The following is a 13,953-nucleotide window of genomic DNA, read 5'->3' on the forward strand; positions in this document are numbered from 1 at the left end:
CTCCCAAACAAGCCCGAAGAGTCTACAAAAATGAGTTATATACCATAATTTATCTTCAACTTTTTTAATTTATCTTCAACTTCTTAATTCTTAGGTGTGTTTGAATTCACACATAATTGCCAATTTAGATTTTTTTTTTTTTTTGGTAACAAAAAGTTTATGAATCCCAAATCCCAAGTTTTTTTCCATGCGGAAATCTAAATTTCTATGTTTATGAATCCAAACAAAGGAATTGGTGCATGTCAATTTATAAATTCTGATTTTTACCTAAATTCCAAGTTTATTTCCCCCATCCAAACATAATGTTAAAGAATTTGAAAAAGTTGAGGAATTAGAAGGAATTGGAGAGCTTTCGTAGTGTAGTTTAAGCATCCATAAATCTCACATCTTCCGATGAGATTTCGAGAGAATTGAATCAAAATTTTACATGGAATCTCTACAAATCAATTAAACTCTATAAAAACCTATGAATTTATAAATCCAAATCTCTCAAATTCTAAATTGAATACACCCCCTTAAATACCCCTAAAATTTTAAGTTGTAAATTGGCAAACAGTTTTTGAGTTAAATTTTTTTGAGGAAATGCCTAAATTTTAGAGTTGTGAATTGAGAAACAGCTTTTGAGTGAAAAACCCCTCAAAATCCCAATTCAATACATTGCCTTCATTTCTACGTACCCGCGTTTTATCTCACTGAGCCGGAAAAAGACTGGCTTTTCACAATCGCCATTGACAAAAGCTCCGTTGAATTTCCCTCAATAATTCTTCGTGGAGAGATAGGGAGACACCGACTATCATGTCGTTTTCGTTCTTCAAGCCGTCGAGGCCCAAAACCCCTCAGGAGGTGGCCAAGGCCATCAACGACAGCCTCCTGGCCCTCGACATCCAGACCGTTGTCGAAGTCAAAGCCCTCGAAAAGGTCCTCTTTCTCAATTTCTAGGGCTTATGATTTATTGTTCTTGTTCTAATTTCCCAAACTTGCATTTGTAATTTGGTTATGCAAATGGGGCAAATGGGTGCTTGGTTTTGCTTTGTGGGTGTGTGTCTTTGCAGCATTGCATAAATCAATGGGAAATTGTCAATTGCGTTGATTTAGATAGACATAATTCTAAGAACTTCGATTAGTGCAAGCAAAATTTTAAGTGTAGAAGTGCTTATCCCGATCGAATTTCGTACTTTGGTAGGCAAAGTTACTAGCTTTCGTTTTCCCAACTTTGTTGGCACTTGGCACTACTACTTGGGAGATTCATAATCTGTTTTTATTTTGTTTTTGGTGTACCGGAGCTTGATGCGAGATGTAGTCGGGATTTAGTTTAGTTGGGGTTTACACTTTAGCGAAAAACACCCCATTAGTTTAGAAAAAAACTGTACTTACTTTGTAAAGGAAGAAGGGAACCAAAGGAATTTCACGACTAAGAATCAATTAGAGCATGACAAGTGGATGGACGAGGGTTTTTCTTGAACTGTGCTCTTGAAATGTTTTACATAAAACTTGTAGGTGTTGGGGTTTTAATTAATGATATGCAAGTTTAGGTTTTTTAAGCAGACGTTGCTTAACTTTATTATAGGCTTTGGAAGAGGTTGAAAAGAATTTCACGACAATGAAATGTATGCTTTCTGGAGATGGGGAGACCGAACCAAATATGGATCACGTTTCACAGCTTGCTCTTGAGATTTGTAAGGAGGGTGTTCTTGATCTTCTAATTCACAAGTTACCTATACTGGGATGGGAAGTAAGTTACGGTAATTTTTGTCATACTGCCTAGCATATGAAGCAGTGGTTGCACGTGATGATGAATTGTTTTCAATACAGGCAAGAAAGGATTTGGTCCATTGTTGGTCCATATTGATGAAGCAAAAGGTTGAATCGACTTATTGCTGTGCAGAATACATGGAGAACCATTTGGAATTATTAGACTTTCTTGTCGTGTAGTAAGTTTGTTAATGTTTTATTAGTACGTCTGTGTAAAATAGAGATTCTTTACTTTGTGTTTTTACCACTTGTTTCCTCCCACACTTATTTGAGGTTTGTAAATTTTATTTGATTAGTCCCTTTCTCCTTCAATTTTTGGAGAATTTGTTTTCTGCTGCCAAACCGTGTGTCTGTGTTACAAACTAATTTTGTTAATTGGCAAGGCCGCTTTGTTTATTGTCATGTCACAATTTTGGTTCTCTATCTATGTAATAAACTACAGTTAGCATTGATTCTCAGATGCTACTTACTTATACATTCTATTTCATGAATGCATGTATGTTTCCATTAATAACTTTGACTATTTTAAAATTTGTTAATAAAACATTTTGTACAACCAGAGTTGTCTTGTCCAAATTCTGCCACTTTTGTCACATTCAGTTTCTTTATAAAGTTCCAGTAAGTAAACGACGGACTCATGCATGTAGCTAGGTGTAATTTCACCACCAGCTGTGACCAATGGGACATTGGGATATTGTCCTAATGTTTTATACTTGTCGTCATACTTTTCAAACTGGTAGATTAGTATTGCACGACCCTTATTGGTTTCTTTTTCAAACAGCTATGATAACAAGGAAATTGCTTTGAATTGTGGGAATATGTTGAGGGGTTGCATTAGATTCCCTGCACTTGCAAGGTAAGACATTCAAACTTTTTATCTTTTTTTCTGCTAATGGTTGTTGCAGGTCAGTAGTGATCTTGCTAAAGTAGATCATATTTTGTAAAAGGAGATGCTCTGTTACTTTCCATTAATGATAATTAATGATTGCAGAACGGGAAATTTTCGGAATAACTAATACGTGGGTACAGTAGAGCTGCTACCCCCTTTTGTTCATTCTTTTTATATTTGAAGTGTTTCTATTTTCCTTCTAACTGGCAAGCAAATTTCTTTTATTCACGCATTTGATTTGTGTAGTATTTTTCAGATACATACTGGAGTCTGCGAGCTTTGAGTTGTTCTTCAAATATGTGGAGTTGCCTAACTTTGACGTTGCTTCTGATGCATTCTCTACCTTTAAGGTCAGAATCATGAACTTATTTGATGTTGGACCTTTCTAAACATTTCTGAGCTTTTGTGGCCCTATCTGTTCTCTCATAATATGTCCTGAATTTGGCAGGATCTACTTACTAAACATGGAACAGTGGTATCTGAATTTTTGACTGCTCACTATGATGAGGTTTGCTTACACTTTATCTTACTATAAATTTCTGTACAAATATAGGACTTTTCATATGTTTATGTTAATGAAATATTTTACACATATGATATCTGCTTGATTAAGATGCTTTTTCACTGGTGTATTGTTAGATTCTAGTGTATATTATTCTGAGCTTATCTGATAATAAATTGTTGTTCCAGTTCTTTGATCTATATGAAAAGCTCTTGACATCTCCAAATTATGTGACCAGGAGGCAATCTTTGAAGGTTGGTTCTTGTATCTAAATTTTCAGCTTCTGTCTACTATTCTTTTGATTTATGAGATGCGCTAAAGGATAAATTGTATATGGATTTTAGCTTCTCTCCGAATTCCTCTTGGAGACTCCAAATTCACATATAATGAAGCGCTACATTTTAGAAGTTCGGTACCTGAAAGTCATGATGACGTTGCTCAAGGTATTGAATTTATTATTGCCAGTACTCTCTAGGACTATGGATGACCAAGCTATGGGTGCTACATTGAAATGTACGCAAATAGTGTTACTTTGTGCATTTAGCATGCTGTTTAATATTTTTATTTTAATATGAGCAGGATTCAAGTAAAAACATCCAAATCTCTGCCTTCCACATCTTCAAGGTGCGTCCCCTGCTCATTTTTCCCCTCCTGCTCCCTAGATATGTGTGTTTGTATAAATTTGATAGAATATGGAGTGCATTTTGTACGCTGCTTTTTGAACTTCATGCAATGAGGGATGTGGGTTGGAACAACGTACAGATTCATATATCGTATGAGTCAATTTTGTATGATGGGAATGTTGACCGGCGGTCTGATATTGATGCCATAACTTCTCATTTGTCAACTTCATAAATGAAAGTCTGAGATTACTTTGGTTCCCACCCGTGTTTCTCATTTTTTGCATTTTGTTCGTTATTGATTATTATATATCTGTGTTCTAAATGCAGGTCTTTGTTGCGAATCCTAATAAGCCACGGGAAGTAAAACTTATCCTGGCTAAAAACCATGAAAAGTTGATGGACTTGCTTCAGAATCTTTCTGCTGGAAAAGGTTCTTAACTTGTTACTTTTCTGACCATGCAACTCTTTGTGTGAATTGGCTTGTGAAAGGATGATGGTGCTTCCAAAAATATTGAAACTTTCATGTCACGTTTATCCCCGCTGATTTATAGTCTCTTTGTAGGTGATGAAGACGAGCAATTTGAAGAGGAAAAGGAGCTGATCATCAAGGAAATCGAAAGAGTATCTCAACTAGTTAACCTGTAGAATACTACCTCACATCTGCTTGTTGTGCTTGTTCTGAAATCGTATTTTCTGCAATGATTGTCGGACAAAATGCCATGTGCCAAGAAAAGGGAAAAGAGAATGGATGGAGTATAATGCTTTCAGGAGTGGGGTGTGTCAAGATCTGTATGCCCTTGTAATCTTTTGTTGAATTACAAAACGAGAAGAAAAAAGGAAGTGTCTTTTGACATACATGTAAAATCTTCGAAAAAGTACGTAAAAATGGTTGGTTTTGTGTGCTCACGAGCACTTATGAATTATATCTGTGTTCTGTAGGTTTGCTTTTGTGTGTTGCTTTGTTTGATCAAACTCCTCCAGAATGGAGAGTTGTACATGATAATGATTGTGAGATGAATTTTATAAGTAGTTTGCTTCTAGAAGTTGCCCGTGAATATGATTCTTGGAAGCGTTGCATTGCTTCCTCAAGTCATGATTGATTTGGATATTTAGTTAGCTTTTATTTTTTCAACGATAAATTTACATTAAGGGATGAAAGGAATAAGCTAGTATCGAACTCACAATTTAACATGCGTTTTGTTTTAAAAGAACTAAAAACAGAAAAATAAGTTTTTAACAAACGAGGATGGGCCAAGAGAGACCTCACGGTGGATTCCTCTTGCTCTTTATGCTCTTGGACTTCTGAGACCATTCTTCTTATTATTAGAGATTGCGCAAGAGCAAGGAGAATTTGGGAATTGATGGGAATACCTAGATAGGTGCAGCTCTCCTTTAATCTAGATGTTACAGTTTGGTTTATGGCTAATTTGAAATCTAAGTTACGTGAGAGAATAATTTGTCAATTGGAGCTATAATATACATCTTGGTTACCATTATTTTAAGAATTTTTTTTACTAGAGCGAAACTCAGTTATAAATAACATTAGCAATTGAAGCTATAATATGCATCTTAGGTACCATTATTTTGAGAATTTTCTTGATCCGAACGGAACTCAGTTATTTAATGGTACGATAGGACTCGTAGTATTTGAGTGATCCACCCCTTCCGCTACAATGAAAAAACAGAAAAATATCAATTTTAGCATTTAAACGGATATTTAATTCAAATTTCCATATTTTCAAAATATTAAAAGCTAGATTAAGCCACCCATGTCACTATTATTGTAAAGAGTATTTATTCGGTACGCATAGAGCTCCGGGTTAATCTCGGACTCCGAATCCGATTGCAGAAAATCTCTGAGCCCCAAAAATTTCCACAAAAATCTCGAAAACCCCGAATTCTCCTCCTATCACGGATGAATTTCTTCAACTCGGTCTTCTCCGACGAGCCCCTTCACTCCGACGATCCGCACTACGACGCCCCAAACGACGGCGTCGACCCGAACCCGGTGTCGGATCCGGAACCGGAACTAAGTCCACGTCCGAATTCCGGCACCGGGGCATGGAGCTTCGGAGGTCTGATCACGACTCTGGCGACGAAGTCCGGATCCGTTATGAAGAACTACCGCCGGGATCTCGAGGAGTTCGGCTCCGAGTTGAAGAAGGAGACGGCGGTGATCCGGGAGGTGGCTTCGCGCGCCGTCAAGGATCTTCCGGGTTCGCTCGAGGTCGGCGCGTCGGTGGCTCAGGAATCGCTCGAGACGGTGGGCCAGGCGATCGATGATATCGGAGGCACCGTCTGGAAATCGACGGCGGAGATCATCTCTCACGGTAGGGACGCAATCTCAGCTGATGTTGATGTTGAATCCGATAATTTGGATGATAATGTTAGTGGTAATCGTGAGAGTAGTGGTGATAATAAGAGATTGAGTAGCAGTGGTAGTGATTTGAGAAAGTACAGTAGGTTTGACGCTCAGGTGCGTGCGGTTCAGAGTAATTTGAATACTTATTTGGAGGAACCGGAGGATTTGGAGAGCTATGGGAGCTGGAAATTAGGGTTTGTGCTGGACGAAAAGGTGGAGGAAGTCGAGAATTTGATGAGGGAAAATGGAGGGCTTGGTGAGATTTATGCGGAGATTGTGCCTGGTAAGGTTGATAGTGAGAGCTTCTGGTCTAGGTACTTTTATCGGGTGCATAAGCTGAAGGAAGCTGAGGAGGCGAGAGCGAAACTCGTGAATCGCGCAATTTTGGGTGAGGAAGAGGATTTGAGTTGGGATTTTGATGATGATGGTGATGATGATAAAGATAAAGATGTAGGGAAGGAAGAGGGTGATGGGTCGGATATGAAGGTTGGTTCGAGTGTAGAGTTGGAGAAGCAAAGGCAAGCTTCTTGTGAAGGTGCTGCAAGGGAGGGTGACAATGTTGAGAGTGTTGAAGATGCTGCAAGGGAGTCTGTGAGTAGTGATGGTGGGGATAAGGCAGAGTCGAAATCTGATGAAGTGTCGGAAGGGAAGACTGATGGTGGTGATTCTTGCAAGGAGAGTGATGTTTCGATTGTTTCGAGCCAGCCCTCAATGCCTGAGGAGGAGGATCTTGGGTGGGATGAGATTGAAGATTTAGGAAGCATTGATGAGAGCAAAGGGGATGCAACGGGGAGCAGTGCGAATAGAGCGAATTTACATAAGCGGCTCAGTGCAGCAGAGGAAGAGGAGGATTTGAGCTGGGATATCGAAGATGATGAAGACGACGGCGCTATTAAATCATGATGAAACTGCGGTCACAAGAAGATGGCAAGCATTGTGAAGATAATTGTTTGTTTGGTTGGTTGTTATACGACGTAAATATGTTCTCTCGTCTGTTCTGTGAAGTTTTAAGTGATTTACATTTGCGTTTATGTCACCTTTTATAGTTCAATAAAATTAGAAACCCGATACGGGGTTTCCTTCGCTATACATTCAACGGAGTTCCTTGCACCCTTCAATTCACGTTATGTTACATTTCGGGTACAAATTTCAAAGGTGCACCGTGCAAATGCTTCGGAGTTGAGCATGGAGAATCATCCTTAAAAACCAAGTACGTTATCTCGTTTATATCGGCACCTGGTAGATACATTCTTGGCATCAATAGCCGGGGCTTTGCCGGTAAATAGCGTGTCGTGTGAGATACATTCATGGCAGCAATTGCCGGGGCTTTGCCGGTAAATAGTGTGTCGTGTGAGCGAAAATGAGAAAATCCGGTGTTCGAACAAGTTGAGTAACCAAATCCATACAATGTAAAATGTTTCGCATAAATGAGATGTAGCACACTTAGTTTGGGCAAAAGTAAAAATACTAAGAAATCGGCGTAACGCGAGGCAGCTCACTCGGCTTTAGAAACTGTTTAAAGAGTAAAAGGGAAACATATACGCCACATCCACAATGATTATGTTCAGGCTCGGACTATATATACTATGTCCGCACAGAGTTTAGCCAAAACCAGACTGCAGAGAGTTGAATCGGTAGTCGGTAATTGGCATGACTAATTGTTGCTTTGCCTCAGCATCCGCAATATGGTCAGGAAGAGGTTCAGAATGTCAAGATAAAGAGTGATGGAGGCCCAAATGTACTCATCGTACGTGAAGCGCTTGATCAGGTTGTCAGTGTCATAGACGATGTACCCAGAGAAAATGACAGCGCCAATGGCACCATATATGGCATTAGTTGTAGGGCCAAGAGGGAAGAACATCTGCAAGAGGGTACACGACCACCAAGTCAGGTCGATATTTCAAGTATTTAGGGAAAAGTACTGAACAAATTAATAGAAAGACAATCCGACCTGCATGAAACCAGTTAGGAGGAGGACAATGAGGCCAGTGAACAACACTGGTCCGAGGAAGCTGAAGTCCTTGCCCTTCCTAGACGCCCAGAAGGTGTAAGCAGTCAAGGATGCAACCACAGCTGAGGTTAGAATCAAAGCTTCAAGCACAATTGCTCCTGAAAGCACAAACATAATCGGATGAGTGTAATTCCAAAAGCTAAGGAATTCCCACAAAGATGAAAAATCAGCAACCCCCTACAATCTCGGATTGCAAGATGTCGATAAAAACATTCAAAATGTCGGGAAATAAGATTAACCGTCCGTATTCGCGACGGCCACGCCAACTGTGACACTCAAACTCAGAGTGAAAAGTCCAAGGAAGACAAAATTGAGGGGATGCTTCTGCTGATACACATGCAGGGGCCACAACACTGCGTCGAAATTCAAGGTTAATAAGATAAAGCAAAATAAGAAAATAATGTAGAAAACAAAAACCCAGTAGTGGATATCGTAGTAATTAGAAAAAAAAACACCCCAAGAAAGAAGAAACTATAAATTTTATAGAAAAAAACTTCCAAGAACTCATAAAAAAACCCCTCAACCAACAAACAATTAGATCAATGGGTAATTCAATGAAAATCTACCTTAGAAAACAGGAATTTTCGAGTTTCATATCAAAACGATCATATTCATATCACAGACCCGATAAATTTCTCAAATTTTCCAAGCATTTGTAACCATGTAACCGCATCATAGATAACAAAACTAGAAAAATCAAACAATACCCAAATTCGATCACCAAATAAAAAGACCTAGATCGCCCACAGAATAGTCAAATCTGAATCAATTTCAAAATCTAGTACCAAATAACCACCCAGCAAAACCCCAATTCAAAGAAAAAGCCTCGATCTTTGATTCAAAGTACCAAATTCAGATCTAAAACCAACACCCATAAACGCAAATCCCACAACTAATGCAACAAATAAGGGTTTTTCAGATTAGGGTTACGTACAGATTAGAGGAAGGATGGCAAAGAAGAGGAGAATTCCAGGGCTGCCCTTGAGGAGATCGTTGATCGGAGCGTAGAGGACGGTGACGAAGGAGATCATAGTGGTCAAAACCATCTGGGCGGCCAAGATTCCGTACACCTTGCGGATGAATCCCCATCGGAGTTGGTTCTCGCCTTTACTCAGACCTGGGTACAGCAACTCCCCCGACTCTATGTCCACCTCCGCCGCCTTGCCGCCGCTGTTCGTACCCACCTCCGTGTACCCGTGCATCTTGTTCATCATTTTCTCTCTGTTGCTCGAGAACTTTCTCGGGAATTTTCTGGGCGAGGGGAAAGGTCGTTGTTGAATGATGATGGGGTTTGTTTCTTCTGGTTGGCGGATAATATATAATAATTCAGTAAAAAATAAAAATTGGACTTTTTGGCGTTTTGATAGAGTGACATGCGGGTGTCGTTTGGACTGTGATGCTGCGCTAAATAGAATTTAATTAGAATTTTAATTAAATGGTTTAAAATTCATTAACATAAGATTAGGTCAAGTGGCAGTGACATATTCGATAATGTCGAATTGTCATATAAAAATGGGGAAGGGATCGGAATATCCTATATTCCCATGGGAAAAGTGATCTATATTTTGGGTGTAAATGACTCCAAATGAGAAATCCTATGTAAAATGTGATTTAAAAAAAAAAAATTGTAAATTAATCGATTTTTATGAAATGGTCACACCGTCAGGCAAAAAAAAAGTAATTTTTTATGAAAATTTTATATTGCAAATTGGTATTCAAGTTAGTATCGAAGGCCTTGTTTATTCGTCAAATTGATGAGTTCTCAAAGTTTAAATTTGTTTGTATTAATACTGTGTATGAACTCTAGTATTTTAGTTTGGGGAAACATTGTCTTTTCGCATGGGGAAAAAGTACAAATTCAAGTTGACTTGTTTTGCTTTGTGTAATTGGAAGTCTAAAACAATGTACTAACCATTGTCCCAAAGAAAAACAGGACGCATGTTTTGGTGAGACCGTGCCACACTCACGTGATGTTGTTCATTAATATCGATTGGTATTGTCCGCACATATTATAAGAATTAATAAAACTATGTGGTGTTGTGATTTAACAATCAAACCAAAACCCAGAAAACCAACATCAGAATTTTATCACCATTGCCAAAGTTTGAGCAAACCAAAATAACAAAGCATAAATGCGCCGGTGCTCACCGAGATAACCAACCAAACCCCAGAATACAAGTCCAAAAACACACCAGACCAGAGGGACCAGAGTAACCAGAGCTACAACACTGTCTCAAAACAAAGCATATTATGATTCTCAGGTATAGTTAAGCTGGAAGCGCAAGGTGAGGGTGTGGATGAGTTAAAACATATAAGAGATGTGTGTAAAATAAACAACTGCATAAGGATGCTTTGAGGCTCAAAGTATCGATTAACCATCTAGTTTAGATTCATAACTTTCATTCATGTCTCTTCGTCCAAAAACAGAAGAGCCTCCTATTCATAAACTAATTTCGTAGGAGTGGACCTTTACACATAACACAGTAAACGTACAAAACAAGGTGCAAAATGATTACTAGCCGTAAAACAATTGAAAGAAAGGCACATATCATTTTTGCATTTATACCTACTGATATCTGTAACTTACGCAAGTTTCATGTAAAAAAGAAGTAACTTACAAAAGTTACAAGGAACATATCAAGATGGTTTGAAACATCACTTTCGTTCAATGATCTCCCCTAGACATGTTTCAACAAAATGGTTGTTCACCCGCTTATTGACCAGAGAATAACATATATGTTTTTCTACTGTATAATCTGCCCTAAACATCCAACCTATCTCCTTGTGAAAGACATTCAACCAGTCACCCAAAAGTTTTGCGCTTTGGTTTAAGCTTACTCTTTAACATGTCTAAGAACCATTCCATTCCCTCTGCAGCATATCCTTGATCACGAAATCCAATGAGGATATAATCTTGAGTACCGAAAGTTGGTTCCAAACCTTTACTCTTCATATCATTCCACAAACTTTTTGCTCCTTGTACAGCTCCAACCTAACAAAGCTTTTCTATAAGTGGGGTGTATGTGTAAGTTGATGGTTGTAAGCCTTGAGTCAGGAGCTCTCGGAATAAGTTCTTACTTTCTACTATCTTGCCCTCTTTACAGAAACCTTGGATTAGAGAGTGTTGAATGTTATCAAATCACGAACAATACCCTTATGGGGCATTTCAGTGAACAATCTATATGCCTCATCGGGCCTTCCATGTAATCATAGTCCTCTCATCATTGCGTTGCAACCAACTGTGGTTTCTTTACAACCTTTATCACACATCTCCTTGTAAAAGATCTTGGCCTCTTCAAAACTACCAATCTTACAGAATCCAAGAATCATTGTATTGTATACTACCAATCTTACAGAATCCAAGAATCATTGTATTGTATATGTAATCATTTGGACGATATCCCTTCTCAATCATCTCAAATCACAACTTCATTGCTTCCCCAATATAACCCATTGTGCAAAGACCCTGAATCATGGTAGTATACATGAAAATATTTGGAGCATATCCTCTATCCTTAAGATCATTGAAAACCCATAACCCCTCACGCCCTTAGGAATGACACTAAAAGGTTGGAGGGTTTTAGGTACTCAATCCTTTAATATTTATATGTCTTAAATTAAATTTGATAAAGATCCTATCCGATATGAGTCCGATTGTAATCGAATCTAGGTCAGGTCTAACGATACGTCTTTCGACCTAATCTTAGGCCCTGACTCATTTTCCTTGGTCGAACGTTGAGGATGAACCCTTAGGTTTTTCGGGGCATTGGATTCTCACCAATGTTTACGTTACTCAAGATGACATTCTTGCTTCCGCTTCGTCCATCACCGCTCGCGTGGGTGCTTCCCTCTAGGTGGAACGCTCCCCTACCGATGCATTTTTACATCCCACAGCTTCGGCAGATCACTCAGCCCCGTTCATCATTGGCTCAAGAGATCAGTGAGTTATTAGCCACTCTTTCAAGGGTGGTTGCTTCTAGGCAAACCTCTTAGCTATCTTTGCACCCTTGCCTCCGTTATCACTGAGCGGTCATTTAGGGGCCTTAGCTAATGAACCAGGCTATTTCCCTCTTAACAATGAAGCTTTTCCTCCATTGTCTCACTGCCAACCTTGACACCTATTATTTTGATGTCATATCTAGTATGCAGAGTTTGCCTCAATTTGATATACTCTCGCGGCCTGCACTGAAACAATGTTTTACCCCCATAATTTTTTTATTTTTGTTCAATTTTGGAGAAAGTGTTAAGAATGATAATTTTTAGACTTTCGGTTGAGAAAGAGTGTTCTATTCTCTATTAATGAGTAGTATAGATAGAAGGAGTTTTCTTCTTTTCAATTTTGGTAACATATGTGATTCATTTATCTAATAAGAAAATGAAACTCATCATACATCACCACATCCTACATTAAAACGAATAGTAAGTGAACCATCTATTTTGATATGAAACCTCGAGTGCATGAGCGAATGCTCTTAATCACCTGAGCTATAAGCGAGTTGCGTAAGGTTTTTTTTATTTTGTAAAAAAATATTCTAGGTTTATCTGAGCTGACATTTATCTTTGAGTTTTATGGAAATTAAAGGCAAATGAATTTTTAAAGAGTAATGCTAGGGAGACTAAATTTTTTAAACCAAATGATGTGTCATTAATAAGAAATAAGCACGTTAATCGACACTTATTTAATAATCCAATCATCCACAACACATCATTTAATTTACAAATTTAGTTGAAAAAATTTAATCTCCCTAACATTACCCATTCTTACAAAAAAAGTAGGGTAAAGTACAAAAAACTACCTCAACTATTGGTATCACGACACTTTCATACCTCATCTTTTAAAATTGATAATGTCATACATCATCTTACGAATTTGTGCCAATGTCAGACCTCCGTTAGTTTTTCTGTTAATTTCTCTGTTAAATACTGACATGGGCAGAGACGAGACCCACTCACTAATCGAATTGGATTAAAAAATAATAAAATATATTTTTAATAATTAAATATTCAAAAACTAAAAAAATTAAGAATAAAAAATAAATAAAAATGGCCTAGGGATGCGGCCCTTCCCTTTCCTCCACCCGCACCAACCCCTTTTCTTCTTCTCTTCGATAACCACCAAACCCTTCTCCATCCCCTCAACCTTCATCCACCATCCTCTCTTCTATGTGTGTCTCTGCCTTTGATTTCTAATTTTGAGCCAATCAAAGTCCCCACAAATCTCCAATTCACTCCTTCTTCTAAAAATGCCAGCTTCTCCTTCAGGTAAAACTCAGACCTAAACCCTCTCTCTCTACACCTTTTTCTCTTTCTAGAAATTCAGACACATTTCAATTGATTACACACACAGCAACTCGTACTCCACAATTTCTGTTTTCACTCCAACATTGTTTTCAATTTTCCAGACTCACACGACAAATGGTGGAAGCGAAAGCGCGACTCCCATATTCGCTGGAACAAGCGCGAGGACAACGAAGACGACGCCTATGCCGCCGCCGAAGACGACGACAACGAGCTCGACCCAAGCGCGACCCCCCATCCGCTGTAGCAGTCGATCCCGCCCCTCACAAAACTGAGGTCCTGGACGGTAAGGTCCACATAAGTGCCTTCCCTCCCGTCGTTTTGCGCATCGTCAACCGGCCTCACTCCTTCGTTCTTGCCCTCGTCCCACTTAAGCGAGGCAATCATTCCGGCGGGGACACCAAGGGGCCTGCCAGTACTTGCCACCCTCTCTTCTTCTCTTGCGCCAGTACTAAGAGTGGGTGGTGTTGTGGCTGCGAGCCTCGTCACAAATGTTGTGGGGAGGGTGGTCGGAGA

General features: G+C 39.0%; 3 protein-coding genes across 3 annotated transcripts; 2 read left to right on the plus strand and 1 right to left on the minus strand.

The window, feature by feature from the left end:
- The first annotated feature begins 612 nt into the window (after window positions 1-612).
- Window positions 613-4,818, plus strand: LOC137731738 (uncharacterized). Its single transcript, XM_068470930.1, has 11 exons — window positions 613-918; window positions 1,568-1,732; window positions 1,813-1,931; window positions 2,534-2,608; window positions 2,898-2,991; window positions 3,090-3,149; window positions 3,332-3,397; window positions 3,488-3,586; window positions 3,723-3,767; window positions 4,094-4,196; window positions 4,329-4,818. The coding sequence occupies exons 1-11, from the start codon at window positions 796-798 to the stop codon at window positions 4,409-4,411; spliced, it is 1,032 nt and encodes a 343-aa protein (XP_068327031.1). The 5' UTR covers window positions 613-795; the 3' UTR covers window positions 4,412-4,818.
- A 519-nt stretch (window positions 4,819-5,337) lies between these two features.
- LOC137730596 (protein DOS2-like) lies at window positions 5,338-7,219 on the plus strand. The gene has a single exon (XM_068469583.1). It carries the CDS (start codon window positions 5,682-5,684, stop codon window positions 7,029-7,031), a length of 1,350 nt encoding a protein of 449 aa, XP_068325684.1. The 5' UTR covers window positions 5,338-5,681; the 3' UTR covers window positions 7,032-7,219.
- A 295-nt stretch (window positions 7,220-7,514) lies between these two features.
- On the minus strand, window positions 7,515-9,432 carry LOC137730597 (BI1-like protein). Its single transcript, XM_068469584.1, has 4 exons — window positions 9,074-9,432; window positions 8,379-8,492; window positions 8,080-8,237; window positions 7,515-7,989 (listed from the first exon to the last, which is right to left on the minus strand). Exons 1-4 carry the CDS (start codon window positions 9,351-9,353, stop codon window positions 7,783-7,785), a joined length of 759 nt encoding a protein of 252 aa, XP_068325685.1. The 5' UTR covers window positions 9,354-9,432; the 3' UTR covers window positions 7,515-7,782.
- Window positions 9,433-13,953: the final 4,521 nt, after the last annotated feature.

Source organism: Pyrus communis, chromosome 4 (genome assembly GCF_963583255.1).
Source record: "Pyrus communis chromosome 4, drPyrComm1.1, whole genome shotgun sequence".
In the NCBI taxonomy this organism is placed as follows: domain Eukaryota; kingdom Viridiplantae; phylum Streptophyta; class Magnoliopsida; order Rosales; family Rosaceae; genus Pyrus; species Pyrus communis.